This window comes from Myripristis murdjan, chromosome 3, assembly GCF_902150065.1.
Source record: "Myripristis murdjan chromosome 3, fMyrMur1.1, whole genome shotgun sequence".
Taxonomy (NCBI): domain Eukaryota; kingdom Metazoa; phylum Chordata; class Actinopteri; order Holocentriformes; family Holocentridae; genus Myripristis; species Myripristis murdjan.
Genome location: NC_043982.1, coordinates 25,865,863 through 25,893,684, shown reverse-complemented (window position 1 = coordinate 25,893,684; position 27,822 = coordinate 25,865,863). Strand labels below are relative to the sequence as shown.

At 40.8% G+C, this 27,822-nt stretch overlaps 1 protein-coding gene across 1 annotated transcript in view; it reads right to left on the bottom strand.

Moving 5' to 3' along the window:
- kif13ba (kinesin family member 13Ba) overlaps positions 1–27,822 on the bottom strand; it is a 68,169-nt gene that overhangs the window by 24,367 nt on the left and 15,980 nt on the right. The window contains exons 4-20 of the mRNA XM_030080607.1: positions 18,740–18,752; positions 17,443–17,503; positions 17,143–17,235; positions 16,643–16,823; positions 14,355–14,442; positions 13,527–13,661; positions 8,186–8,298; positions 7,119–7,230; positions 5,525–5,737; positions 4,823–4,933; positions 4,265–4,399; positions 2,457–2,587; positions 2,129–2,215; positions 1,587–1,777; positions 1,194–1,470; positions 795–957; positions 403–558 (exon numbers count right to left, since the gene is read on the bottom strand). Coding sequence (XP_029936467.1) covers positions 403–558; positions 795–957; positions 1,194–1,470; positions 1,587–1,777; positions 2,129–2,215; positions 2,457–2,587; positions 4,265–4,399; positions 4,823–4,933; positions 5,525–5,737; positions 7,119–7,230; positions 8,186–8,298; positions 13,527–13,661; positions 14,355–14,442; positions 16,643–16,823; positions 17,143–17,235; positions 17,443–17,503; positions 18,740–18,752 — 2,260 coding nt within the window. The remainder of the gene's footprint in view (positions 1–402; positions 559–794; positions 958–1,193; positions 1,471–1,586; positions 1,778–2,128; positions 2,216–2,456; positions 2,588–4,264; positions 4,400–4,822; positions 4,934–5,524; positions 5,738–7,118; positions 7,231–8,185; positions 8,299–13,526; positions 13,662–14,354; positions 14,443–16,642; positions 16,824–17,142; positions 17,236–17,442; positions 17,504–18,739; positions 18,753–27,822) is intronic.

Genomic DNA, 27,822 nt, shown 5'->3' with positions numbered 1-27,822 from the left:
CTTCCCATTTTAAGAAAAGCTCCACAGTATAATAGTACTCACTTCCAGGAACAATGACGTGTCTTACCAAAGGGGTTGAGGACATTCAGTTTGTAAAAAAAATAGTATGGCTGATGTCATGACAGGCTGACAAAAACTCCAGGTCAAAATTCTAGTTTATAAGAGATATAGAAACTGTGTTTTGATATAATATAGTGAGGCACGAGAAACATTGGAACTCTCTGCCTTCAGCTGGCTCTGATATTAACCCACAGTTGTCATGGTTACACTAGCTTAATGATGAGGTTGTCATGGGTTAGGGTTTTCATGATTAGCAATAAGGCTGACATGGCTACTGGTCGATTGCTATGGTTACCAGCAGGGTTGTGATCATTGCTCCAATGGGCTGTCACAGTAACTCACAGGGTTGTCATGGTGATGAAGGTGGTAGTCTTGCCATTCCTGGTAGAGCTCCCTCATGTCTACCAGACGGTTCTCCATCTTCTCCAAACTCCAGATCTGCTTCCCCCGACACCGGCGACGAACTTGAACTGCAGGTTCACTGAGTACTGCATCCCTCTACACACACACACACACACACACACACACACACACACACACACAAACACACACAAACACACACACACACACACACACACACACACACTTCTCATTCAGATTTCTGTATCCTGTTGTCTCTTTTTGCTACATTCTAAACACACTCAGCTTTGTGTGTGTGTGTGTGTGTGTGTGTGTGTGTGTGTGTGTGTGTGTGTGTGTGTGTATGTGCACGTGTGTGTGTGAGAGAGACACACCTTGCGGTTAGCGTTGAGATTGTCTGCCGGGATCTGTAGGGTGACACGGTACTCGGTGTGTCTCTCCAGTTCCTCTGCGATGAAACTTGCCTCCTGCACCAGGAGGTTTGCCCTCACTACTTGTTCCCTTAGCCTCCGCAGACTCCTCACAAACACAGCCTCTCTGTAGGTGGAGAGAAGAGCGTGTTGGAACAAAGAACAGGAAAAGGAGGAGGAGAGGAACAGGCAAAATAAAATCAAGTAAGTCCTGAAACTGTTGGATTTGTATGATTACAACAGATTACAACCCATTAATATACTATATACTTGTACATATCCTGTTTTTTTAATCGTGTTTTGCTGCTGCTGAGACCCAAATTCTCTGCAGGGACACACACATGCACAGAAATACACACTCACCTGTCCTCGCTCCACTGCTTCAGTCTGCTCTGAGCGCTTGTCGAGTGGCTCATCCCTCCCATGCTGAGTCTCTCCAGGCTGCGGTAGTGGGGCTGCTGTCCCGGACCCGGTTGTCCAGGTGCTGGGGCTGCACCCTGCAATGACTGCCGGTCTGGGTTCAACCTCCGGCGTAGCTGCTGGAGCTCCTGCTCATACATCTGCCTCTGGCGTTCCAGAGCCGAGCGCTTCTCCTCCTCATGCTGCCTCTCCAGGGACTGGAGGACAGCCTGCATGGGGTCTGACACAGAAGAGAAAAGAGAGATTGGTCAGAAAACACAGACAGGTATAAGTCAAATTAGGATTTTGTGTGTGTTTCATTTCGATGCAACTTTCACATTCATATTTCATATTTACCGTTGTTACCCAGAGCCTTCATCATGACCTCTGTCTGGGCAAACTCGTAGGAGAAGCTGACTTCACTGGACGCTTCACTGGCCGAGTCCCCGTCTGCATCCAGCTGCTCACTGCTGCTGCTGTTCTTCATCACCCCTCCCTCACCCTCCTCATCCTCAGCCGCCCGAGTCCGCCGCTTAGGCAAGTTGATCCTGGAGGGAATATGTCAAGTTACTTATCTGATTGAGTCGGTACATACCAAGTGAGAGTGAGTTATATTATTGAGTTCGACTGAAGGAATTCTGTGGGAGAACTGAGTCAATGAAGCAACAAAAAAGAAAAAACATGAGGACATAAATCAAACAGCTATAAATAAGAGCAACCAAGTATATCATATACACAACATATTAAGTCAAATTATATACATGAAATATGTGTAAAATATTTAATACATTACATTACATATACATGTATGTATGGAAACTTTTGAAAAATATGACAATATGAGGTGTGAAAACAATCTAAAAAATACAGATACGCAATGGAGAAGTATATGAAATTACCTGAAGAAGTGGTTGTTTCCCCATAGAATTCGGTCACCATGGTGAAGCTGCAGTGTGCTGGTTACAGGAGAACCATTAACACACGTCCTACAACAAACATAAAGACAGAGGTTATACTGACATCAGCTGTTACACAACCTTTATATCTGGTTCTAGTCAACACTGAACCCCTAACCCTGACAGTGTGGGTGCCTTGCTCTGTCTGTTGAGCAGCCACCAGATCACAGGGTATAAAAGACACCTTAACACCCTCTCAACTTTTGCTGCTCACTTCCGTTAGCTGCATGCTCTTATCACTGAGCCCTAACCCTTGGTCAACATTCCTCACCGGGAGTTGCGGTAGGGGGTGATGATGACAGCAGAATCTGGTGTGATGTCGATGACACAGTGCTCTGCCTGGATACCCATCCCACACAGCTGGATGTCCTGAGAGTCTGCTGAGCCCACCTTAGTGTGTTCCTGAAACATCCATCACAGCACATTGTCTTAACATCTATCGTCTTATAACCTTATCCCCTTCAACAGACCTGTGGATTAATCTATGGGAAGTACAGTAAGTACACAGCCACACTGAAGATGTTTCAAACACAATGTGACATTTGGGACAAAACATTGTGCTAACACAGCAGTAGTGTGCACTTATATCATCTGGAACAAATCATCATCTGGAGCATGTTGTATGTGAGTGTATGAGTATGTATTTTTGTGACAGGGTATGTATGGGCATGCATTGTGCGCTCTAGAAATTGTGCAACCTGCAAATTAAATTTGAGGGTGCTAGTATGAATACAAAATAATTGCTTTTGTGAGACTTCATTTGAATAGCCTTTCTCCTGTAATTGATTTTGCTCTAGTCAATCACCAACTTGACTTTATTTAGCTCATAGTTGTTTTTTAAGTGGGTATAATTCAATCCCTTCCTGATGCTTTCTCTCAAAAGACACAGTGCTTTCTACAAGCAATGAGTATTATCCCACTGGTCTGTTATGAAAACAAAAGTGTTGACAATTTTTAGCTATCAGAGAAGTTTAAAATTGTCCAATATGAGCAGTGAATATGAGTGAAATGCTAACTGACAATGACAATTTTAAATGCCAGCAGAGTTGAGTTTTGCTATCAGAGCCCTGTCATTTAACCATCAAATTGCTGATTTACACCTGATACTCTGGGTGAAAGCAATTAACTAGGACTGAAAGCCAACGGTGCTCTGAATCCTTAGGACCTAGACTGAGAACCATTGGAAAAAAGAAACCTGTTTAAGATACAAGGCTTATTCTCATATCAAATAGGTTACAGCAGCATGCAAACATCTTTGTTATGGGGACATTATGATGTTGAAAAAACATGGTGGACGTCTGGAGAAATTTAAACTGCCACTATGGGTTATCATCGTCATTCAAATTAGTCGAATTTGGAGGTTGGAAACAAGGGTGGAAGATCAATCAAGCGGAATACACTTACATGTTCTCAGTATATGATGAGGAAAAAGTAAAAAAACATGTAACGACAAACAAAATACACCAACCAGACTTCACCAAGACTTCAGAGAAATAAAATACTGGGAGCTCCTTTCATGCCAACTGACAGCAGGGCGGGGCGATATGGGCAAAATGAAATATCACAATATTTTTGATCGAATACCTCAATATTGTGATAATATTGTAGGGATGACAAAATATTTTCACAATGAAATTTTTGATAAACAATAAACAAAGTAATGTGGATATGATAATCAAGCTGGCAGAGGCAACTGACAGGTTCCCAGACCAGTGTGCACCAAGTGTAGTAGTCTTTAAATAAAACATAACAAAAGTGCCAGTGAGATGGAGAGGTTTAGAGCATGTTAGAAGTTGGAGTACTTGTGAACATGCAAATAAAAATACAAGCTAGTGTAGTAGTTAAGCTAACAGTGGGCAGAAATAAATGACTTTGAGGTGCCATTTCTGGTTTCAAATCCATGCACTGCCATTAGCTCAGCAAAGCCTCGTCATTCCATATTTTCTGACAAGAATTTCTTTAAATCTCCTTCTTTTGAGACGGAGGTGTAGCTACATGAGATTACTCTGGAAATGTAACCACTGTTTTTCTGTAACAGGATACCCTCTGTGTGTATGTGTCTGTGTTGTTTGTGTTTACCTTCAGGTAGTAGACCAGCAGTTCGTTGAGGGCGGGGTCGGCGTTCAGGTTGACAAGGAAGCTCTTGTCATCTCCAACTCTGATCCCTGAAGACTGGAGAGAAATACCAAGGCTCTCCAACTGCCTCTGACGCTCCTGTGCACACACAAACATTCATACAAAGCTGAAAAACATTCTATAATTTTATTTGTTACATACGATAGTTCAACATCTAATCTATGTGAAAGCACAGTCAGACTTTCCCATGTGCTGTTTTGTTTTTTGTTTTTTTTTGCATGTGCTGCCCAGGTAAATTAACTGTGAATTTTTATGTTTTAGCACTGTGATGCATTTAGTTGGTGCTCAGAACTATAATTTACATTCTGATTCGTTTGGTTCATAAAAACAAAACAAAACAAAAAAACAAAACAAACAACAAAACAAAACTGAATTTCAGCTGTCATGTATTTTAAGTGTGTTGGTGAACCACAACAACCACAATGTGCTGTGCTTACGACACAATGAGTAGTGTAGGTCAGACGATGGTGCTGACAATTGGTGTGTGTGCGAGTCTGCTACCTGTGCAACCTCCTCAGTTTTGCGGAGTTTCTCCTCCCAAGAGACGGTCATCTCCTTAATCAATTTCTCTGACTCTTCCAGACGCTCCTTCAACTCTGGTGCCTTCAGAGACTGAGGAGAGGAGAGGAGAGACCAGGTGATGACCAAAGGAAATTATTAAGTCCATTAGGTTCCTGAATCTAGCTCTCCACTATCCAACCTTTTCCAATGTGGGAATTGCTCCCATCTGGGACTGGAGATGTGGTGGATTCCTTTTTTTCCTCCAGGGAAGACTGACTGACCTTCATTCTGCTTCACATTCATATATAGTAGTAGCACATGGCAGCTACCCAGTGCAACCATTGTCTATTACTGGTAGATCCTGTACGTGCCTTGCTAAAGGGCATCTAGGCTGTGTTAGGGAAGGGATGGAGTTACTCATTGACTTTAACGAGCAAAATTTTCCCACACTCTCTTGCCGTCTTTCTTTCTTTAGCTGAGGTTTAGTTTCTGTCTTTTTTGCTAGATTTGTCCCTCTTACCTCAGCCTGGAACATATCTTGCAGTACCTCTGTTTCTATTTCAGGGTGCTTGTCTCTCTCTCTTCCAAACTGGCCTGAATCAGTTCTACACACATTGTTTTCTCTCTCTCAAAACTCAGAGTCAGTTGTTCTCACAGTTCGTCTGCTTGTTAGATCTCGCTGCTTTCCTCTCTTTCTCTCACCTCTGCCTGGGTCAGTTGATCTCGTAGTTTCTCTACTTCCTCTCTGAGCTCTCTGATGATGCGAGCATTGGGGTCTTCATTAACAACAGCGTGGTTAACAATGTTCTTGGCTCGGTCTGCATAGCGTAGCGTCGACAGCGTCTCCTCGTAGTTGTCTGCTGCTGGGCTCACTGTGGCAACCATCGCTGTGCGACTGTTACCACCGAGGCTGTCCTGGAAACCAGCGAGAGAAAGACGGAGGGAGAGAGCACAGAAAGGAGAGAGATTTTGACATAATGATTTGCACCATTCTGTCTTTTTATGGAAGCTAAATGCAGCTTTGCTCATTGGAAAACACACAATATAGGGCTACATTATATGGATGAGAGAAAAAACAACAACAATGCAATTATTTTACAAATACTGTAATTTTAGTAAAATTGCAATGTGAGAAACCCTCCAATTAACTTTGGAGGAGCAAGAGCACAAAACTAATTAACTGTAGGAAGGTCAAAACCAACAATGTAAACCTGCGATTTTAAAGAACATTTTTAGCATGACAAGTATATAATACTATATAAGCACATAATATTTTCTAACACTGCAAATACCAAAATAAGTTGCAATATCAATGGCTACAATGATTCCTCAAGTTACTCAACATATTCCATTCCATGAAAAACAAAAAAATCCTGCAAATCCTTGTCAACTTTGTCTTTATTTTCCCCAGCTATTTTTTTCAGGTGCATGTTGAGACTAGGAGTAAATCATACAGGAATATTTAAATATTTGTTAATGAGGGTTTTAGTGTTGACTTCAACAACTTGCATTTTTTGAATATTACTTTTTGATTATTTAAATATTATATAAAACAAATAATTTTAAAACACTATTTTTATAATATATTTTTGCTTTTATAAAACTTTTTTCTAAAGTTTAATAATAGTATAAATAATAATAATATATTATATACTCATAATAATATTATAAATATTATTTTATACCAGAGTGAAAATAGAATGTGGAACTCAAACAGCTAAACAGGACCTATGGCTGTAAACAAGCCACTAGAGGGCTTCTGGAGTCACTGAAATCAAACTGGCCACTTCCCTCTGGTACTTCATTCTTATCCCTTTCTAAGTTTTGTCTTCATCAAAGCTACATGAAAGCGTAGTTTGGGCAAATGACAAAAAAGTAAAGGACAGTCTGGATCAGTGGAAGAGGTCCTCTTATAGCCAGATGCTCAGGCAAAACTGAATGATCTCAAAAAAGAATGTAGCTATTTCTACAACTCATGAAAATGGATCTCAGCAAACTAGCATAACAACATACACATAAGCTCTTGGCCAAAGGGACAGACTCTGTGCCCTCACTGCCAATATGAAGATATGCAGAAATGCAAATATACGCACCCAATCAGCACGGCAGACATCACAGAGTGAGGGAGGTGATCAATCATCTTTTTGTCACTCATCTGCTTTAGCCATTGTAAATTTTGGTACACATAAAAAAAACTGAATATTCATTTAGACCATGCTTTTAATAGTAAACCACAAGGAAATGGACTTTTGCATCCCTAGTGGCATGTAAGTGTACGTGTGTGCATAAAATGTACCTTCAGCAGCCATGTCAGCACAGAGTCTCTGTAGGGAACAAACTTGGACTTGTTCTTGGCAGTTCCTTGTTCGGCCAGCGCCGAGATCACCAGACCTAGTGTGGTCAATGACCTGACACACACAAATACACACACACACACACACACACACGTTTGTCATATGCACGGTAAAATAAATCAAGTAAAAATGTCATTCAACAGTCACCAGACATTTGACAACAGGAGACATTCTTGCTCATTCCAGCCTCATTTTAATGTGCTGTCAATTACTGAAGACATGTATCACATCTGTAAATTATGGCTCGACCCAATCACATCAAGGCTAAGACTCTTTAATTATTCTTGCAGATTTGAGAAGGCTGGATTCTCCACTAACGTGGATGAATCTACCCAATCCTGATGTTGAACTTGAATGTGCAGGTGGGTGGGAAAAACCCTGCATGTTTTTAATACATATTTAAGAGACCCCCACAAATTTCTTAAATTATATGTTTAGGGGAGCTCATATTAAGGGGAGCTGAGCTCTGCCTGGCCAACATGCAGTTCCCACCCTCCAGGTAGTTTTTATTCATTAAACAGCTGCTTTATAGCTGACTTGCTCCTCAGTTTGCATTTGATCCATCAGCTGCCAGTCCAGCTGCGTTGGGCACAATCGGGCAGGATATTTTCTGTTGGAAAAGGGATGGTCTGGCCGGTGTCAGGAGGTGTTGGGCTGGTCCAGAGCTTAAGACAGAGGTCGTCATGTGAATCAGTGGTCCTTCAATGCATCCTGAGACACGTGTGTTTACACCTCTAATGCAATACAAACAAAAGCGTCCCAGGCCACCTCCGAATGTGGCCTGAGCGATTGGATCTCAAGACGCATTGAGGAAACACTGGTGCTGTTCAAACCTGCACTTAGGGGTGTCAGCTTATGATCACTAAGGACAGATTTTAATGCAAAGTGGAAATAGGGTCTTAGTGTACATGTACCAGCATTACTGTTTGTGCCTGTCTTGATGTTCTGTATGTGTTCAGCTGTTTGTTTCTGTGTGTGTCCAGGTGTATCTGTGTGTGTGTTTGAGTACTTGTTGATGTTGCTGCCCTCCTTCAGTCGTTCTCCTGCTGCTCCGGTCTTTGCTGCACGCTCACTTCCAGCCAAGTCTACCAGACTCAGTCGACTCACCTTCTCTCCACTTGTCTACAGAGGGAGAGAGAGAGAGTGTCAGTATTTCTTTCAACTCACATGGGTGGACAAATGTAATTTCATTGTAAATTTAATATGTGGTTTTACTGCTCAACTTGTCTGAATAATAATTTGGGCAAGTTGACCACAACTGCCCACTAAGGATGCACCATCAGTTGGCTATATCAGAATCAGCCGATCACTATGATCTGGTCTAAACTTGTTATTTATGCTAATATACCTTTTGACAGTGATTGAACAAAGGGCTGTAATTTTTTTAATAGAAAATGGGCCCACCATTTTTTAGGTAGCCTATGTTTAATTTCAAAGAGGTATCTGGTCATTTAATTTCTTCAGGCCTGTTTAAATGCTTAATAAATACTAATGCCTCACATACATTCAATTCAACATTGTGCAATTTATTTCATAGTTTATATTATGACAAAAAGTCAATATACTGGACAAAGGCATTGCCTAAGCCTTGGCCTTAATAAAAGCAATATTCGCTAAAGCACATTCTGATAATATGTATTAACCACTTTTGGATAAAAACTACACTCTAACTTTTAATGACCACCACAGACTGTGTTTACACTGAATAATGTTCTGCACATGAGGAAGGTTGAGAAATAAGACCGACAAAAACCAAATGTAATCACTGGTGATGTATGCAGCCTACAGAGGCCAGTGCAATTAGAGCAGTGATTCCCAGGGAAGTATTCAACTCTGCCTTTTAGCTAATAACTCTTTTCTATCTTAGCACCCGGGTAGGGAATTGCGCCCTGTATCTAAAATTACCCATTGTAAGTTAGTTAATGTTTGCCAGTCATGCCTCATGTAACCTGCTCCAACTGGGCAAACACTGACTACCTATCTGGTTTGTCAGGCTAATTTTCTCTGCAGGTTTGGTAACAAGCGTTTGTTTTTTTGTGATCCTCACAAACTATAGACTGTGGACACATGTACAACTCACACACAGAAAGCTATTGTTCTCTGTGATTTAAAAACTCAATTGCTGTAGGGGAGGAGCATTCAGTGATGAGAAGGAGAAAGGAGAGGAGAGAGGAGAGAAAAAATGCTGCAGGGGAGGAGCGTCCAGTGATGGAGAGCATAGGAATGTGTTTGCATTAGACAGAAAGTGTGTGTGTGTGTGTGTGTGTGTGTGTGTGTGTGTGTGTGTGTGTGTGTCTAGGTCATGCTAAATGGAAAGAGCTGAGAGATTACAATGTGTTGTGAAAACAAAGGCTGACAAAGGCTGAGCGAGAGAGAGATGCATTGGGCTGCTTTCCATTTGCTCTGTTAGTAGATAAAAGAGCAATAACATACTGGCAAGCCACTGACTCTGCAACAATAAAACCAGATGCATCTGTAATTGGCTTGAAGACATCAACAAAAAAGTCTAAAATTATCTTGGGAAGACATTGAATTATATTGATAACTGAATAGCTTATCTCAATGAAAGACTCTAACTACCTTAATATCTCTCTCTCTGAGATGTGGATTTGCTAAATATAAAATAGCAAGTGCATTTGTGCTTTTTTGGTGAGCCAGTGATGTTGGTGTATGTGTGTGTGTGTGATTTATCTGAGCTCGCAATTTATTTGAGTGACTGAAACTACACTGTTGTTAAAAACTTTGTGTGTTAATATCAAAGTGTGTGGCACAGTGTTGTTACAAGTAAGACATCGCTAAACATTTTTTTTTATTTTATTTAAAGATTTTTTGGGCATTTCTGCTTTATTTGACAGTCACAGTAGAGACAGACAGGAAGGGCAGGGGAGAGAGAGGGGATGACATGCAGCAAAGGACCTGGGGTTGGATTCGAACCCCGGTCACTGAAATCGGGACTAAGCCCTGGCACATGGTACACGCTCTTTACCGGTGAGCAACCGGGGCACCCCCAATAAACATCACCAAGCTACATCCTGGTGGTTGTATATGTGGTTGTACAGTGCACCAATGTCAGATTTGTTCACATTTGTTCTTCTACTATACTGCCTGGTGCACAAGCGTACACTGGGTTTTCCTTATGCAAATTGGCTGATAAAGTAGTGGGAGTGGGATTTAGAAGGTGCTGCAAAGTCAGTTTCCTTCCCAAAGAGAACTTCTGTAAGCAGAAGGGTAGATATCTGGGTTATTATTTCCCAGATCAGCAGTAGTCAGCCTAGACAGGCAGCATGTCAGCCTTCTTGGCAGTAGCATTATTTGGCCAGACCCTTCAGCCTCTTTGAATATTACAACACTGACTGAGCCACTAGGGGGCAAAAATGAGCTCAGATGGCCGTGACCTACAGTCAGTTTTTCCCTGGAGGCTTCACACAAGCACAGCTGGAGAGAAGATGGAATTAACCAAAGAGACTTTAACTCAGTTTCCCTGGTGCTTTAAAATATGAAAATAGATTCATAACATAACCTCAATCTGGTCAAGTGGAGCTTCCAGTGGAGCTTCCAGTGGCCAGCAGCAGAAGACTGTGGTTGTACTGAGCTTCCAACATGAACGTGTAAAACTGGATGAGTGTCAAACAGGGTGTGACTCAGTCAACACTCCCTCAGGAAATAAAAGTTAAAAGAGGATCCATCTAAGATCAGTTTAAGCTTGGCAGCCTGTAGATGAGTGTGGAATCAAGAATTATTTTGAAACATTTCAGCTACACAGTAGAGGACAGTAGAGGAACCACTGGTGACGTTCGTGAAAGACAGTGGTAGTGTACAAGGAGCCGATATCTCCAAAATGTCAGATGTTTCTCAACTTAGAAACATGGATTTCACCACGGACAGGAAAATATGAAGATAAAACATGAAGCAGAGCCTGTGTCTGGACATAGCCTACTGGCACCCTGAGTTGTAAAGGAAGTCAAAATGGTTGTGTTTCACTCTTATGCCTGACAAGTTTATTGGATAAGAATGCAAATACGACTAAGAAGAATAATGAGAAGACAACGACAACATGGGAAACAACAAAAGCTTTCAGCTATAGTAAAATGTTTAGAGGGTATATAGGCATTAACCATGAGGAGAAAACAAAGCTGACTCATACAGACAGAGGGATGGATCAGCTGACTGACTGATTCACTGACTGGCTAAATGATTGATTACCTCACTGACTCACCGACAGAGAGATCGGCTGGCTGGCTGATGAACCTATTGCCTGACTGACCGATTGAGTGACTGCCTGAGAGTGCCTGGTGAAAACAGAGCAGGCTGTATCAGCTGACTGACTGGTTGTCATGTCTGTTAATTATTAACAGGGTTTGCTGGTGGCGAGTCCACCTGGAAATGAGGGCAAGGAGTAGGAGTGGCAAAGTGGGTCAGTGCGGATGGATAAATGACTACTTAAGTTTTTTTTTTTTTTTTTTTTTTCCTTAAGACTGGAGCAGCTGGTCATTTGACATCAGCTCCTTCGGGATGCAGTGCATTAGACACACATATTCAACACAAGACCTGAGAAATAAATCTGCTGGATCCTGCTCCCACAGGAAGATTTAGACTGGGCACAACAGAAGGTTAGCATGTATCATGTTTAAACATTTGACACACCCACATTGTCAAACAAACACACTCATACAGCTCCGATAAGGTCAGGATATATTAAATTAAATGATTTAGATACAAAGTCTGGTAGAGAAAATATCCTCTACATTTAACAAAAGTTGACTTTCTACACTAGCTAGCAATGCTAGCAGTCTTAAAAAGATTAAGACCAATATATGGTTCCATGTCATAGAGCAGCAATGGCAAAATTGCTTCTGTTTTTATCTGTGCTTTGTTCACATGTAAGAAATAAAAACTGGACTCTGCCATAAGTTTACACCTGTGCCTAGCAAGGCTGTCTAGTCTTTCTGGATTGTTGTGTAGAATCTGCTATATACTGGTCCACTCTAGTATAGTGTGGATACCCGACACAAGCCCGTGGGGACTTGAGAGGTCGGGCAGTGTTCAAACAAAAATTTTGAAATTATGTTCAGGTTCAGGTCGGATTCGGTAACATCAGCGTTATATTAGGGAAAAATGATGGACCTACTGACTGTTCTGGGCAACTTCCTGTATAGTGTTGGAGTTACGTGATGACACTGAAGGCAACAGGCGGTAAATGTAACCTAGTGATGGAGGAACGGCAAAATCTCAGGTTCATGTCAGGTTCCAACACAAAAAAGAATGCCTGTCAGGTTTGGATCGAGCTCAGTTCCATTCTCCTGTCTTGGGTCGTGTTTGGACAAAAATTTGTGGTCCGATCCACACTCAACCTTTGGTATACTTATAGTATGTTCATTTTCCCTGCTTGGTCTTGCCTGTAAATATGATGTATCTAAACTAATGTAGACTGACAGGAGACATTCTTTCTCTGCTATATACAGACTGTCTTTTTATATTCTAATGTTTGATGAGATGAAGATAAATTCAAAGAGCAATTTGGTGCAGCTGCTGCCATAGGTAGGGATTGTGACTGAGATGTACAAGAAAGAGCGTGGGACTGCAGAGGGAAAGAGAGGGAACATGTTTAATGTCTGCTGAACTCAGTGTAAACTAGGACAGACCCATCATGGTGTAGCAGGGCTGAATGCTGAGATATAGGCCATGCAGATGAGTTTGGTTTCTGCAGAAGAGTCAATGCAAAGGTTTCACCACAGCTAAAATAAGAGTCCTTATACAAAGACCCTGTGACAAGAGTAGAAATACTTTCTGCAATACGAGGGTAAAACACAAGGGCATAGACCCTTTCAATAGATATGCTTGTTATTATGTAAAGACTGCAGTTGAAAGTGCAGAACCACTGCTGTTTCACTGCATTATTGTTGATCCAGTAATGCACTTTTTTCAACCTCCATGAGGAACTACTTAGAAAATAATCTCAAGTTTTGCACATTTTGAATTTTTGTGAGATCAGGTATGCCACTGGGGCTCGTCCCATCATTGACTGATGACTGCTGGTTAAATTAAACCCACCAGACATGAAAAAAAAAAAAAGAAAAAGAAAAAAAAAAAACCTCACCAGAAAGTTCAGGTGGCCCAAAACCACACTCCTCTATACCAGCTATCAATACTGATGACACCCACAGTTATTTGCATTACCAACACACTACCCCAATGCTGCATATATACTGTGGCTTACACTTCACTCACAACATCTCACACAGGAATTCCAAGCATCATCATCCATTTGATTAAGTGTTTTCTTCTCCAACGCAGCCAAGAACACAAATCATGTGTGTGCTGAAATCAGCGTGAGCTCCCAAGTGTCTTACCCCAGACTGCAGGTCTTTTAACGTGTGTGTGAGGATGATGTTGAAGACAGCATGCGACCGACTGCTCTCCTCATTCATGTTGGTGGCAGCAACTGTCCGAGATTTATTTCCCTCTGACATCAGAGACTCAATGTCCTGTCAGCACAATAAAAGCAATGATAAATATCATAAAATACATAATAAGCTTGGTTTATGCTGCATTTCCCATAAAGGTAATTTATAGAGAATAATAAAATGCAGTTAGAATAAACTGTATCTGATTTATTATCTCTTGTGATCTCTTGGTATCTCAATAGTTTCCATCTAAAATGACTATACATCCATTTCAGAAACTTTTTTGTTAACTTAAAATAATCAGTTAAGAAAACACAGATGGCTGCAGTATTCCTATTTTTTTTTTTTTTAAATGAAGTCAAATGCTGATCTCATTTGTGAGATGTTACTTGTGTTGCTTGTGTCCTGTAAGCAGTATATGACCAAACTGTTTGGCACAAAACATCTGGAGACAAAGTAAGATTTTAATATTACCTGGAATTGAAATAAACACCAATTTAAACAGTTAAAGAGACAAATCTGGCTAAACCAGATGATTTCTGATTCAAAATATGAAAGTGCTAAACTATAAATGGGCAGAATAAAAGAAAAGTTACCATGAAAGTAATTGTTGAGGTATATAAAATCCAACAAGTGTTTTTAAAGCAGATACAATGGACGAAAATAGCATATTCTTCTCCTCACCCTTTTAAGAATGTACATGCCAAGAAACCTGCTGCTATATACCAACATAAGACTTGAAAATACTGTATTTAAGGAATTTCAATATTTTACCTTGTAGCTGGCCACAGCTAATCGAGACAGACCATCAACATAAGGGCCCAAAACTTTATGTTCCCTCACTCTCAGAGTCTGTCTGCTCCTGGACAGAAAACAAAATGACACATTAAAACACAAAAACGTTAGTGTGACTTCTCAGTGAAAGATTTATTCATCTACAAGAATGTGGTAAATCATAAAAAATAAAGAGATTTTGTTTCAACATTTAAGTGATACCTGTCTACTGTCTTCACCAGCCAATCAAAAGGGGTACAACACTAGGCTGTAGTCATTTCCACCAATCAGAAGTGATGCACTGACAGGACAGCTATATTGCCTCAGCTGGTTTGGTTTAAGCTGGCAGCAGAGTTGTCAATTATGACTTAATCACTGAGGTCTGACCTTGAATCATTTGACTTTACCACTGAAAAAATGCAATGTAAAGCTCCACGTGAGATGAAATCTACTTTGTAACAGTGAAATGAAAAAAATTAATACCAGACAATTTGGTCACTAATTTGTGCTTTTACCGGCATTTCATTTGCATCAATATGATTCAGCTCTGGCTGGTTTTGCAACATTCCCCCACTTCAGAGACATTTTTTAATGCTTGGCTCTCTGACCCTCTTTAAAATCCCCTTCCAGGCCTGTGAGCTTCATCATTCTGCACTCCATGGCAAAGCCATATGGCGGTCAGATGGTCTGCTCCTCTATGGCCTGTTTTACAGAGGTTAAAGGTCATGTTGTGAGTCAGGGTCAGAGGTTGTGCTGTCTGGGGCCACAGACAGAGGCCAGGGCTTCTGATTTACTGCTGAACCACTGGACATTAGTTGCTCTGCAACACTGACTGCAAGGCAGTAGGCAAACAGCTACTTTCACTATTTTACAGAACAAATTGAGGTTACTAACAGATTACTGATGGTTGGTTACCTGTTAATTACACTGACTAGACAGACACGGACAATATTTACCGGTATTTGGCAGAATAAAAATTTTACAGTAACTGTTTGATGTTTCCCAGCTTGGGCCAATATAGAGAAAAACAGCATCCAGGCAACTTCCTATCAACCTTAACTTGTCATTAAACTACATGTAATGTTTCAAACATTTTTCATACAAGCAACCTGTTCTCAGTCCTCAGTCAGTACAAACCATCTTGACCAACCTGACCAAACCAACCTAACTATTTTAAAAATCCTACTGTCCTGGAGTTCTGGCCTGTTGACCTTAGCTGGTTGACCACATTCCTGTAAACACAAATAGTTACAGTGGAATTGCTGCTGGACAAGTTTGCTTTTTACTGGATGCCGAATAAACAACTGCCGTACTTTTGCTCCAGCCCAAGAGGAATTACTGGGGAAAATTAGGCTTGCTCTGGAAGTTTACAAGGGAGTACAACAAAATAAGCTATCATACAGAATGCACTGAAGTGAGTAAAAACCAACCAACCACGTACAGGCAAAGAAAGCTAATAAATAACTCTCTCTGCTTCAAGAAAAATACTCTCGTCACAGACATTGAACACTACATCAAACACTATTTACACATGAACAAGTTATCTAAACTAATTGAACTTCAGAAAATATGAATGCAAGCTCAGCCAAATAATGCAATAATAACATTAATAATGAAAACTGAAATTTCAATCCCTCAAAGGGGGTTTAGCACTCTGTTCTCTAGCTCTGTTCTCATTGGCTCTAGAGATGCTTGAGTTGCAGACATTGCAAGTCACTTTTGGGCTGCTTCAGTTTGCAAAGTGAAATAATTCCAAATGGGGAACATTTTTCATTAGCTTGCTTCTCTCCTCTTTTACTGCCACAAGTAGTGGACATTGGCAATATGTGGTACTACTTTTTACAACAGTTGACATAAATTGGGCAGAGCATGGAAATTAAACTGACTGCAATATGATCAGGAATTTTGTATCTGATCATGATAACATAAAAATCTTTGGATCAGGCCTCACTACAGATCTTTGATATTGGCTCAGGGCATCCCTAAAACATAACACATGCATGGACATGCATGACTGGAGTCAGCATATACACAATTCCAAGAAACAAAAACAAAAACAAAAACAAACAAACAAAAAAAAACAACAGATGCTTTTCCAAGCCTAGCCTTTCTACACACCAGATGCACACCTACAGTATTCAGTTCTAAACATCTAGTTGACTGGTAAAATAGGAAAAGTGAGTGCTGTGTTTAGGTATTTCCCAGAACCACTGTGACAAAGACACAAAAAGACAAATAAAAGTTTCTTCCTGTCGTGAGAGGTTTGAAAGATTATATTGTTATTATACCCTTTGGGGTCGAGCAGGTCTCGGACTTTCTCATTGTAGATCTCCATGTAGGAGACCTCCACAGTGAAGCTCTCCTCCTCCCGCTGCTCCTGCACGGTTCGCTCAAACAGAGCACTGCACAGTCTGGGAATCAGACCTGGCTGGTCCACTGAACCCATCATGGTGTACGATTTTCCTGAACCTGGCAAGAAGACAAAAACAACATAGGGTAATTTGGTTAACACAGATATAATTTAATGCAAAGAATCACACTCCCATACATTTTTTTTTTTATCTTGCCTTGATGTATAATTCACCAGTTTTAATAAGGTTCCTCATCTAATGCAATGACTATTTGATGGAGAACCGCTCATCTTTTTCATGAGTAATATTTGCCACCATGTTAAAATAATCTTTTGAATTCCCAAGGCATACAGTTATAATGTTATGGCATGCCGTTATATTACAGACCATACAGACTGTCAGAGAAGACACTACTGAGGTATTTAATGTTTGATTACCAGTTTGTCCATAGGCGAAGATACAGGCATTGTAGCCCAGGAAGGCGTTGTGGAGAAGACTTTCCCCAAGGCACTGGAACACCACCTCCTGACCTAGACACACACACACACACACACACACACACACACACACACACACACACACACACACACACCATCCTATAATTGTGAATGTTTACTATAGTCTTTCTCTAACTAAGCAGTTTGTTTCCTTCGTTGCTCTGCAAGGCACCTTGGTGACAAAACCTGTTTTGCTTAAGATTTTTACACTGTTATTTGGATTTACACTGATCAACTAACCTGCAAATTTATCCTTTTCCGATTCATCCATGGACCAGAAGCAGAAATCATAGGCAAACACCTGAAGGATGCATGGAGAGACAGCAAAAACAGCAGTAGTATGAGCGACAGAAAGACAGACAGACAGATAGAAATCATGCGGCTTCTTGTTACACTGTCACATTACAATTAACTGAGGGATTCACACAACATAGCAATGCATCAGTTCTGAAAAAACCCTGACGAGATGTTCTGTGTGTTACACACACACACACATATATATATATATATATATATATATATATATATATATATAAAACATCCAAAATATTGATATATAAATATCAAAAGGTAGATAATAACTTCAGTAATATCAATTAGCAAGTTTTACCTCATTTAGTTGTTTAGAGTATATAAATGGTGACTATCTCACAGAACAGAACAGAACACAACACTGGTGCAGAGATGCCGTTAAAATATAACTGGAATCTTCCCAGTTACCAATTCAAATTCAATTTGCATTTCAAATGGAAGTTTGAAATAGGATCCTTACTATCACTCATCATTGTGTATGCTTAAGTGTTAACATGAAACATTGACGCCAAAAAATGTGTCAGGGACATATGGCAGGTTTGGATTTCTTTATTCTAAATTACATAATGGCCAAGATGACCAATGGGACAATCTTCAACAAATTTGGGTGTATTTCTTTAAGACTTTCTAAGCTGTCTGTAGCTACAGTAGACATAAATGTTAGTGATGTAATGCTAAGCAATTCCTCAGCCAATGTACTGTAAGGGCTGGGCGAAATGACAACATTGAAATCATTGATATTGTGAAAACAATGTAGGCATGGCTATTGGTGCTTTCGGGAGATATTTAAAAAAGATTTTTAGGGAAATGCTTAGAAATGTGGACATGGTGACCAAGCAGGGAATAGCAAATAAAATAATTAGAACAGCAAATTTCATCAATTTACTATAATACAGCTTTTAAAACTAGGAGAATTGTCTATCAATATAATATCAATATATTGTCAAGCCCTAGCTGCAGGATTTTTTAGTCTGCTGATATGTAAGATGTTCTTCTGGGACAGCAGAAATGACCTTGAGGAAAATCTTCTCAGGCAAAGTTGCCCAAATCATTAGTAAAATTGCTTGTGTGGTTCTGTCACAGCTCACAGACTGAGTTGAAGAAATACAGTGGTGTCTTTGTTGAACATGGAGATGATTCACAACCATGGAATTAGTTTAGTGTGGAAACGAAGGAGTGTGTGTGTGTGTGTGTGTGTGTGTGTGTGTGTGTGCGTGTTTGTTACCTTGGACTGACTCCTGGTGATGTTGAGAGAGGTCACAGTCCGCAGGAACATGCAAAGGAGAGGGAGATGACATGTACAGTGCGGTACAGAATATGTGGCACATTCACATCTGGCTGTTGTGAAGTCTTTGGTGCAAGAGACTGATGTCCAACCAGCCATATGTCTATTTATGTGTCCATCTATCTACTATCCAAAAACCAAATGTGCTCCAAAAATACCAAGAGTAAAAAAAAGAAATGAAGAGATACTGAAGGGTGTAATGTACGAAATTGAGACCAGGCTCCCTGCTGTGTGGATCAGCTTGCCCCCTCCCCAACACACCACAGCCACAGACCTCAGGCTGTACTTGTCTTCACCAATCACACTGACACACACACTGGACTGAATATCAACCATGTCTGTGGTGTGTGGCTTGTTTGCATACTTATATCCTGTCATACATCCAAACCAGATTTACAGGGACAGGGTGGCGGAGGGAGGGTTGTGTGGGTGGGCGGGAGGCATCAGGGACTCCTGGGGTACAGCCCCTGATACTAATGTCAGGGTGGGCATTTACATCTGAGGGCGATGACAAAAACACTGGAACTGTGTGGTGGTCGTTTAGTCGAACAGGGTACTGATCAGGGTCAGAAATTAATGAAGGTCTGAGAGTAGAGTATCTTTTTCACAAAATATCCCTGAAATTAAAAAATGAGGAGTGAACAATGTCCTCAGTAACAGGGCCGTCATAGTAGCATATAATGGAGGTTTTATTCCCAGTCTATGGGATATAGAAATGGCACAGTTTTTGGTAAGAGATAACCAAACGTGTAGCGCGCAGCAGTAAAAATGTTAATCCAATGTTTTATGGTAGGTTCAAATGAGTGTTTGTAATATGCAGTGCAAATGTATTAAATGATGAAAATCAATGAAATCAATACAAATGCTCCAAAAAGTACTGTAATGCCACTAAAACAGGGCCAAAACAACATGATTCTGTGCAGTTGCTGAGAGTTAATGGGCATACAGGAAATACAAGTACAGTTTTTCAGTATTGTATTACACAGATCAGCTGATATGAGCACTGATCCATGTGCTACTCTGCTTAGTCATTCACCCCACCCCAATCCTCAATCAAAAAAAGAAAGAAAGAAAAAAAAAAAAAACGCTTAACACCAAAACAGTAAAATAATCTGCAGAGCATAACATATGCTAGAAGATATACTGTAGCCTCTATTATTTTTTAATCACTGGTAAAACATATTGATATATTATCAAAAATCACATGTTAAGTTGAGATAAAAGCATCTTATGTAGAATAGCTTAATGGGTGAAGAAAAGTGCGATAGATTTTACGTACTGAAACAGAGAGCCATTAACCCTGCATAGTTAAGGCTGATCTTCAAAACAATTTAATGTGTATCAACCTCAGGAATCATACCATTTCAGCATTTTATCAGGAGACATATTTATTCAATCCAAAGGCTCTACACTGCATCAAAACACAAGTGAGACGAGTAACAGCATTAGGACAGCTCCATTTGCTAATCTGAATAGCACTTGAGTAGAACAGATACTACAACATATGGCTACAGATATTTTCAGGCCCCAACTAAAATTAATCATGATATTACTGTGAATATAAGTGGCCATTTGCCATTTTGCCGTAATGAAACTCCTCTCAGTTCAGTGAGATGCAGTTAAATGCCAGAGGTCTAGTCACTGCTCTGGCATATTAATTCACCATCTGAACAGGCTGGCACAGTCAGCATCCTCCTGCCAGGCTCAGAATCAATCTGCCTTGAGGCACAGCACCATACAGGGGCCAAATACTATTTGCAAATAAGTCGTGGCATTTGTTTCAACCTGCTTAGAATACCAGATGGGCGGGATTTAGTGCTCTGGGACAATGCAGATCATTTAGCTCAACGTAAACGTTTGTTACACATTTTCATTGTGTCTGGGAAGTCTTAGCAGAGACAGGATGCCATTTTCTGCACATTCACTCAGGCTTGGAAGACAACAGTATCCACAAAACAAATGCCAATAAATGCTCTCCACTTGGACAGGTAAACATGGACAGACAAATTGTGTGGACTCCTGCTGTATTCTAAACATCTTTTTGGGTGGAAAATGATTGAAAGTAGCTGCTATTTTTTGTTCCTTTTTTGTTTTGTTTGGCAGCCACTGAAGCCAGTGGACCAAATAGTTATCTAGCCTGTTGTCAGGTTTACAAGAGAAAAGCAGAGTAAAAGAAGTAACTTTCAATTACTGTCCAGTGATTGTCTAAAATTTCCATGACTGTCAGCCATCTGGTACCTCAGTAGGCTACAACAAACTCATAGTAGCATCTATGAGTTTGTTGTAACTCATAGATGCTACTATGATAGACCCAGAGAAAAAAGAAAACATGGACTGTGGTATTCCTTTTGGCTCAAAAAGTGGAAAAACTACAACAACCACAATGCACTGCACAGATAGCACTGCTGGGTAACAGTGTATGTGCTAAGCTAGTCTTGAATGGGCCTCATAAAAACATACATGCTTTTTATGAGGCCCGTTTGTAAGTTTTCACACTGTAACTTGCCATGTTAGTAACAAAACACTGTCACTACTACACTTCAGCTGTCCATTTTGTCCAGCTGACGAAAAGTACGATCTAGTGAACAGGGAGCTATGAGTGCAGGCAACATGGAGAGAAGGTAAACGCTGTTCATTTGCATTGCACTGTAATGACATAAAGCTGTTTGAAAATCAATTAAAGTATTCCTTTAATGGGGTACATCTCTTGTCAGATCTTCCTGCATACTCCCCATTTTCTGTTCCTCGCTAGAGGTGATTCTGTAACCTCTTTTACAGACTTCCCTCTCATCCTGCATCTGGGCAGTGTTGGCTCTGCCCACAGGGTGAAGGCAGCTGTCAGTCAGAGAGCATTACAGCAGATGACTCGGCCAGAGGCAAGAAACTACCAACAGATTTATACACACACACAAACACACCCATACCCACAACTGCATGTTCAGACACACACACAGGTGAGTGCACAGAGACTCACAGGCATGCACGTACACATACCTGTGTACATAGGCAAAGTCATGCTCTCGCTCTCTTCTCTCTCTCTCACTCACACACACACACACACACACGCACTCACGCACGCACGCACGCACGCACGCACGCGCACACACACACATATATGGATATATATATATATATATATATATATATATATATATATATATGGAAATGATGAGTTACAAGCTGAACAGGAGACAGCAGTGAATGTTTCTGAAAGAAAGCCAGGCTAATAATTTCTGAAACAATGAAATGCGCGTGCGTGCGCACACACACACACACACACACACACAGACACCTGTTTCCCTTTACCCATGCACATTCTTTACAAACCGCCAAAGTTGCAGTTCTTGTGCTGGCAGACAAATAGCCAACATCCAGGACGATCTGTAACACATCATATTTCGCTGACGTTCCACAACTGACATGCTTCGCTTAGAAAACAAATACAGGCTGAATGATTCCAATCTGCAGCCTAATTAATTCCAGTAGATACTCAAACGAGCCTCTCATTATATCCGCCACTACACAGAAGTGACACTTATTTAAAGTACTGGCTGCCAAAATGGGGTCCCAGACGTCCTGCCTCTAGGGATCCTTGAGAGGGCAACATTGAGTCCACAGTAAAATGAGTTTTACTGTTTTTCCTATTATTTCATTCTCAGTAATTTAGCACAATGAGAATATTCATCAGGATGATTACAGGTTTCACTCTCACCACCTAACAAAGAATCTAACCATGAAAGTCTTTTAAGACTTTGCTGTAGATTTGGCATCATGTAAAATGGGGGTCTTTTGTTTAAACATCAATTCTGGGGGTACGCGATATGAAAAACTTTAGGAGTCTGTGTTCTTAGGACAGACGGGTAATTTACATCCCTCGCCTGAAGAAGACTCTGAAACAGACCTCTGTTTTTCATCATGCAATGTTTTCCCCACATTCTTTTTGTTTTCGACTCGCCATCTCACATTCTGAGAGGTTTTTAAATCATCCTACATGCCTGCTATCTCCCTCCAGTTGTGTCTCCAAACACTTAAGGGTAGAAAGTAGCATGGTGGGTTTTGACGTATGCCATGATGACAGCTGTCAGAGCTGCTTCAAAAGCTGTAGGCAAGAAGGGGCACCCATGTCTCGCACCCTGACGCCCAATAATAAACCACGGGGCCCCTCTGGCCAATGAGAGCGGAGAATGAGGCAGTCAGGAGAGCTATGAACCCGCCTCTCTCAGCCCCAGAACACTTCCATTCATGCCACCTCCCTCCATCCCTCTCCTCCGTTCTGATCAACGTCATTTAAAAAATAACTTCACGCATGGCTACCCCACCACCCCACCCCCCTTTCTATACTGTTCTGTCATTCTCTTTTTCTCTAGGACTGTACCATACACTGCCAGGCAGGGAGGATGGAGAGGCAGCTGAAGGTAGCAGCATGTGGAGTGGGGGGGTTGGTTAGTGAGGAAAAGAGGCTGGGCCAGAGAGAGGAATGTTAAAGTGAAGCAGAATTAGCAACACAACAGAATAACACCACACTGACTGATGGGACAGCACAACGGAACTAAAAGACTAACACAAGACACAAGAAAAATGACCTCATAGTGGAGCTGACAGACATATAATGGGCAGACAATACGCATCGGTCTACATCTAACCAACTAAATACTCTTGATGATGATGATTTACGCTAAGAGCAACAAAATGGCATAATGAGCGGGCATTCTTCAGCAGAAAGTGTGTTTAAACACTGTCCTCAGGTAAAAGTGTCATGGGGTGCTGTTTGTAGTTAACCTTGACCTCTGACGTCCCTGTGGCGGGGAGAAAGAGAAAATAGAGTACTATGGTTGGTACCATGGGAGAATTTCAGAATCATTACATTTTTCAGAAATCTTGTGCCTCAGTCAACTAAGGGGAGAAGGCAGTTATTACTAACGGTAACAACAGCAGAAGAGATGCTCAGTTGTAGTCAGCCCCTGTAGTAGAAAACACCGGTTATAGTCAGTTTCTGACATGTTCTAGATGATCCTGCTTCTTGCTCTTCGTTCATTTTTTGTTTGTTTTTGCGTTGATTTCTCTCCCTTTCCCCTTCTCAATACCACAGTTTGCAACACACTGTCATTTGTGCACTCCACAACCCATTGTATAGAGTTCAATAAATGACACAAGGCTTCGAGGCAGAGAATTTGAATCAAGGATTTCTAGTAATCAAATGATTCAAGTTCCTCAAGGAATCTTATCACCCCCCATTCTGAAATTTAACAGACGTTTTCACAACTTTTGACCGCTATTTGTTTTAATTATTTTTATTCCGATTTTTTGTTCTCAAGAAGACAAATTTATTTTCATTCTGAGTTTTCATAGAGTGTAATTAATCTGATCTTCTTCTAAATAAATGAATGAGTTCAGTGAAGCTTGATCCCACATGCTGCTGAGCTGGGTAACTCTACTGATAGCTTCAGGTCAATCATGTTAGTGATTAAAACTCAAATGTTGTTTGAGAAACTAATCCTGACCGAATAGGGCTTACCAGATGAGGCTAGTCTGCTCTGCAGGTAGTTAATCCGGCAACCAGCCCAACATTCCAGCGTCTACATGAGTATTAAAATTAGCCTAGGTGCCCATTTCTAAGTCCAAGCAATTCATTCAAACTTGGTTAAAATTTCACCATTGTGCATCCTCACACCTGCAACAGGAGGTCACAAACAGGCCTTGCCCTAGTAGGATTTTGTTGCTTTGATTACATCACACTACAACTTTTCTTAAAAAAAAAAAAAAAAAAAGAAAAAGAAAAGAAAAAGAAAAAAAATCACATATATAACAAGAACACCACACACAGTCATACAAAATCATACTAAGATACAACGGCATGCACAGCCTCTTCTGTGTATTGTCTTGGAAACCAAGCTGGTTGTGTTTGCCTCACTTCCATCTGACAGGAGACAGATCGCTGTCCGAGTGTGTCAACATCCAGCTTTGCTAGTCCAATGCAAATAACCCCAGGCCACTATGCAAACCATAGTATCAAACCACACAGCTGCAGGGAAGCTAGCTGTCTGGTTATCAGACGGACTGGGACACACTGCTCTAGCTCGATGGTTCAAACCCAGGGGGTCACAATACCCTTGAAGGCCACAAAGTGATTCAGGAAGGGTTCATACAAAATAATTTATGAAATGTAAGAAAATACATACCCGTATACCCAAATGTATTTGCATGTTTTTAACCACAGGTCTATGGTCACAGCACCATGCTCATTAACAGTCAAACTCAAACCCTGAATGAGACACTTGGCTCCTCTATTCCGCTGTACACTATCAAACTTCATCACTGTTCTATACCTGTGCACCTGTCTAGGCTATGTCATTAATAATGTGGACATACTATTCTTTCAAAGTACATAGAAATTCAATGAAAGGCTCCCACATGATGCAACCACATGAAATATATGGGCTATATTTAAATAAATATCATTATCAAAAATAGGCTATTATTACTGCTTAATTCAAGAAACTGATGCCAAACACAATGAATGTAAGCTAGACCCAGCAAGGGCTTAGACAGAAGCAGCCGACCAGAGTCAAATTCTGAGCAGAGGTTCAACTTGCTCCACTCTGCCTGCTTGCTATAGTTAATCCAGCAACCAGCCCAACACTCCAGTGTCTACCTGAGTATTAAAATGAGCCTAAATGCCCCTTTCTGGGTCCAAGAAATTCATTCAAAATTTCACCACTGTGCATCCTGACACCTGCAACAGGAGGCCACAAGTAGGCATTGCTTTATTTTGGAAGGGGTTGTGACATGAGCAGGTCAAAAATTATTATCTTAAACCACAGCTGACCTCTAAATGACCTGACCAGCTCTGAAACACCAGTCAACACCAGTACCAGCTTTATCTACTTATCTAACTACTTCTATGTATGTGTGTCCATCTCTGGCACCTAAAGGCAAGATACAAACACAATATGTATTTCTGACGTCTCATCTCTTCTATAAGTAGTGATTAAAAACACCGGCAAATCTATTCCAAATCCATGAAACAGAGCAAAAGCCACCACTGTATTGAGTCACAGACAGAGGCAGCCTGAGGAACTAAAACCCTGCCTGTCCCATGTGTGCTGTTTGGTGGAAAAATTGAATCAAGCACACAAATGGAACACAAAACTGAAAACTTAAGAGTGAAAAAAACATGGCCTTCAAGTTCAACCGAGGAGCTTCAGGGATATTCGGAGTGGGGAAAACCTATTCAAAAAAAGGACTGTGGTTGCTTTGATCTGGTTAGCATAGCAGGTAACTTCAGTCGTGAGTTGACAAAGTAAAGACAGATTTACTGATCGGATCCTTTGGATTTTACAGCAATGTAATGATAAAAATCAACACACATTTTTTTGTCCAAAATGGGAGGCATGTTGGAATAAACTCTTCAACTAAATTCTAGTGTTGGTCTGCAGCTATGCCTCCCATCCTTCAGCTGGAACCTTATGTGAACCTAACAGCATGTGGTAGAAGGGCAACAATTAGGACTACACACTGGGTCGACAAAGTATTTGTACTTCCTCTTGTTGAGTGTCATGGCTGTCCAAAGCTCTGTGTTAATAGATGTTGTACATGCCCTTGTCTGCTTTCCACCTCCCTGACTGTTTAAATGAATGGATGGGCTTTTCTGAGTACACTTGACACAGTTGTTTCCCAGTAATGATAGAGAACATGCAGTCCAATGGACAGGAGACCAGCAAATAATTTCCAGGAGCTAAGGTGCACACACACAGCATTAGGACCACATTCATGGTAATGCTGAATTACACATAATTTTCCATAAAACACATCTCAATATCTCATGGTTTAAAAATTCCTCTTTAAGTTGTTTCATGTCTATCATGTCTCCTGACCTCTTATCTCAGATTACACCAGGGCATAAACCAGGCTGCGATATAGGCAAACACAGGTACCCAACCACTAGTTAGAGTTCTATTCTGTTCCTGCAATCCCTGATGGCTAAAACTGTATGGATGTAATGCAGGGTTGTACTCAAAGAGCCTGAAAAGTACCCTGAGTTAAATACAGCTAAAAATAATTCAGTGCTGACATGAAGGTACAAGGCAAGGCAATCACAACCACCTCCACAACCACCTCCAGACTTGTCAGGGTTTTAATCTCTTTCATCTACTGGTCAGAGTGTGTGGCGGATTCTCAAACTCAACAGCCACTCTTATTATTGGAATGGACAAAATGATTTTTCAAACAGACAAGAGTGAGTCAAATTCAGTTTGGAAGCTGTCACACACTTAGCAACCAGCCATAAATTGTGCCAGCATTTGGCTGGAGGCTGATATTTCCTAGCCTGGGTGTGACCAGAAGAACAAAAAGCAATACTAAAAAAAGACAGATGACAGCTTCCATTAGAAATAAATGGCTGCTACATGTCCAAACTGAGGGCTAGCTACCAATAACTCAGTTTGACTGAATGTACCTGCTAACCAGAAGGAAGCTCTACATCACAAACAGTGAGCACTAACAAATGCACCATACCATTCCAGCTGTAGTGCATCATTTACTGACTAAATATCAAAACAGAGGAAACCTGTTTCTGGCAGCCTACAGAGAAAATCCTTCATTTTTATTCAAACTGAGCCTATCCTATGTCTGAGCAACCCCAAACCTCTACCGACACATTACACTTGTGTACACACACACACACACGCACGCACGCACGCACGCACGCACGCACGCACGCACGCACGCACGCACGCACGCACGCACGCACGCACACATGTTTATAGATATACACTGTAAACTCCTACAACAGTTATTAGCAGTCTAGCCCTGAAAACAGTGGATATATAAATCACAGAGCTGCAGTAAGGCCTCAAAACTTTATAGCAGACTGCAGTCCAGACAACTGTCACTGTTACTTTTCTTCCTTTACCATCCCTAATATGCTATTTCGAAGTTAACAGTCATTTCTCTATGGATAGCAAGGAGATATAGTACATCTACAGTTTAAAATACATATGAAAAAGTAGAAGAATCTAAGATCA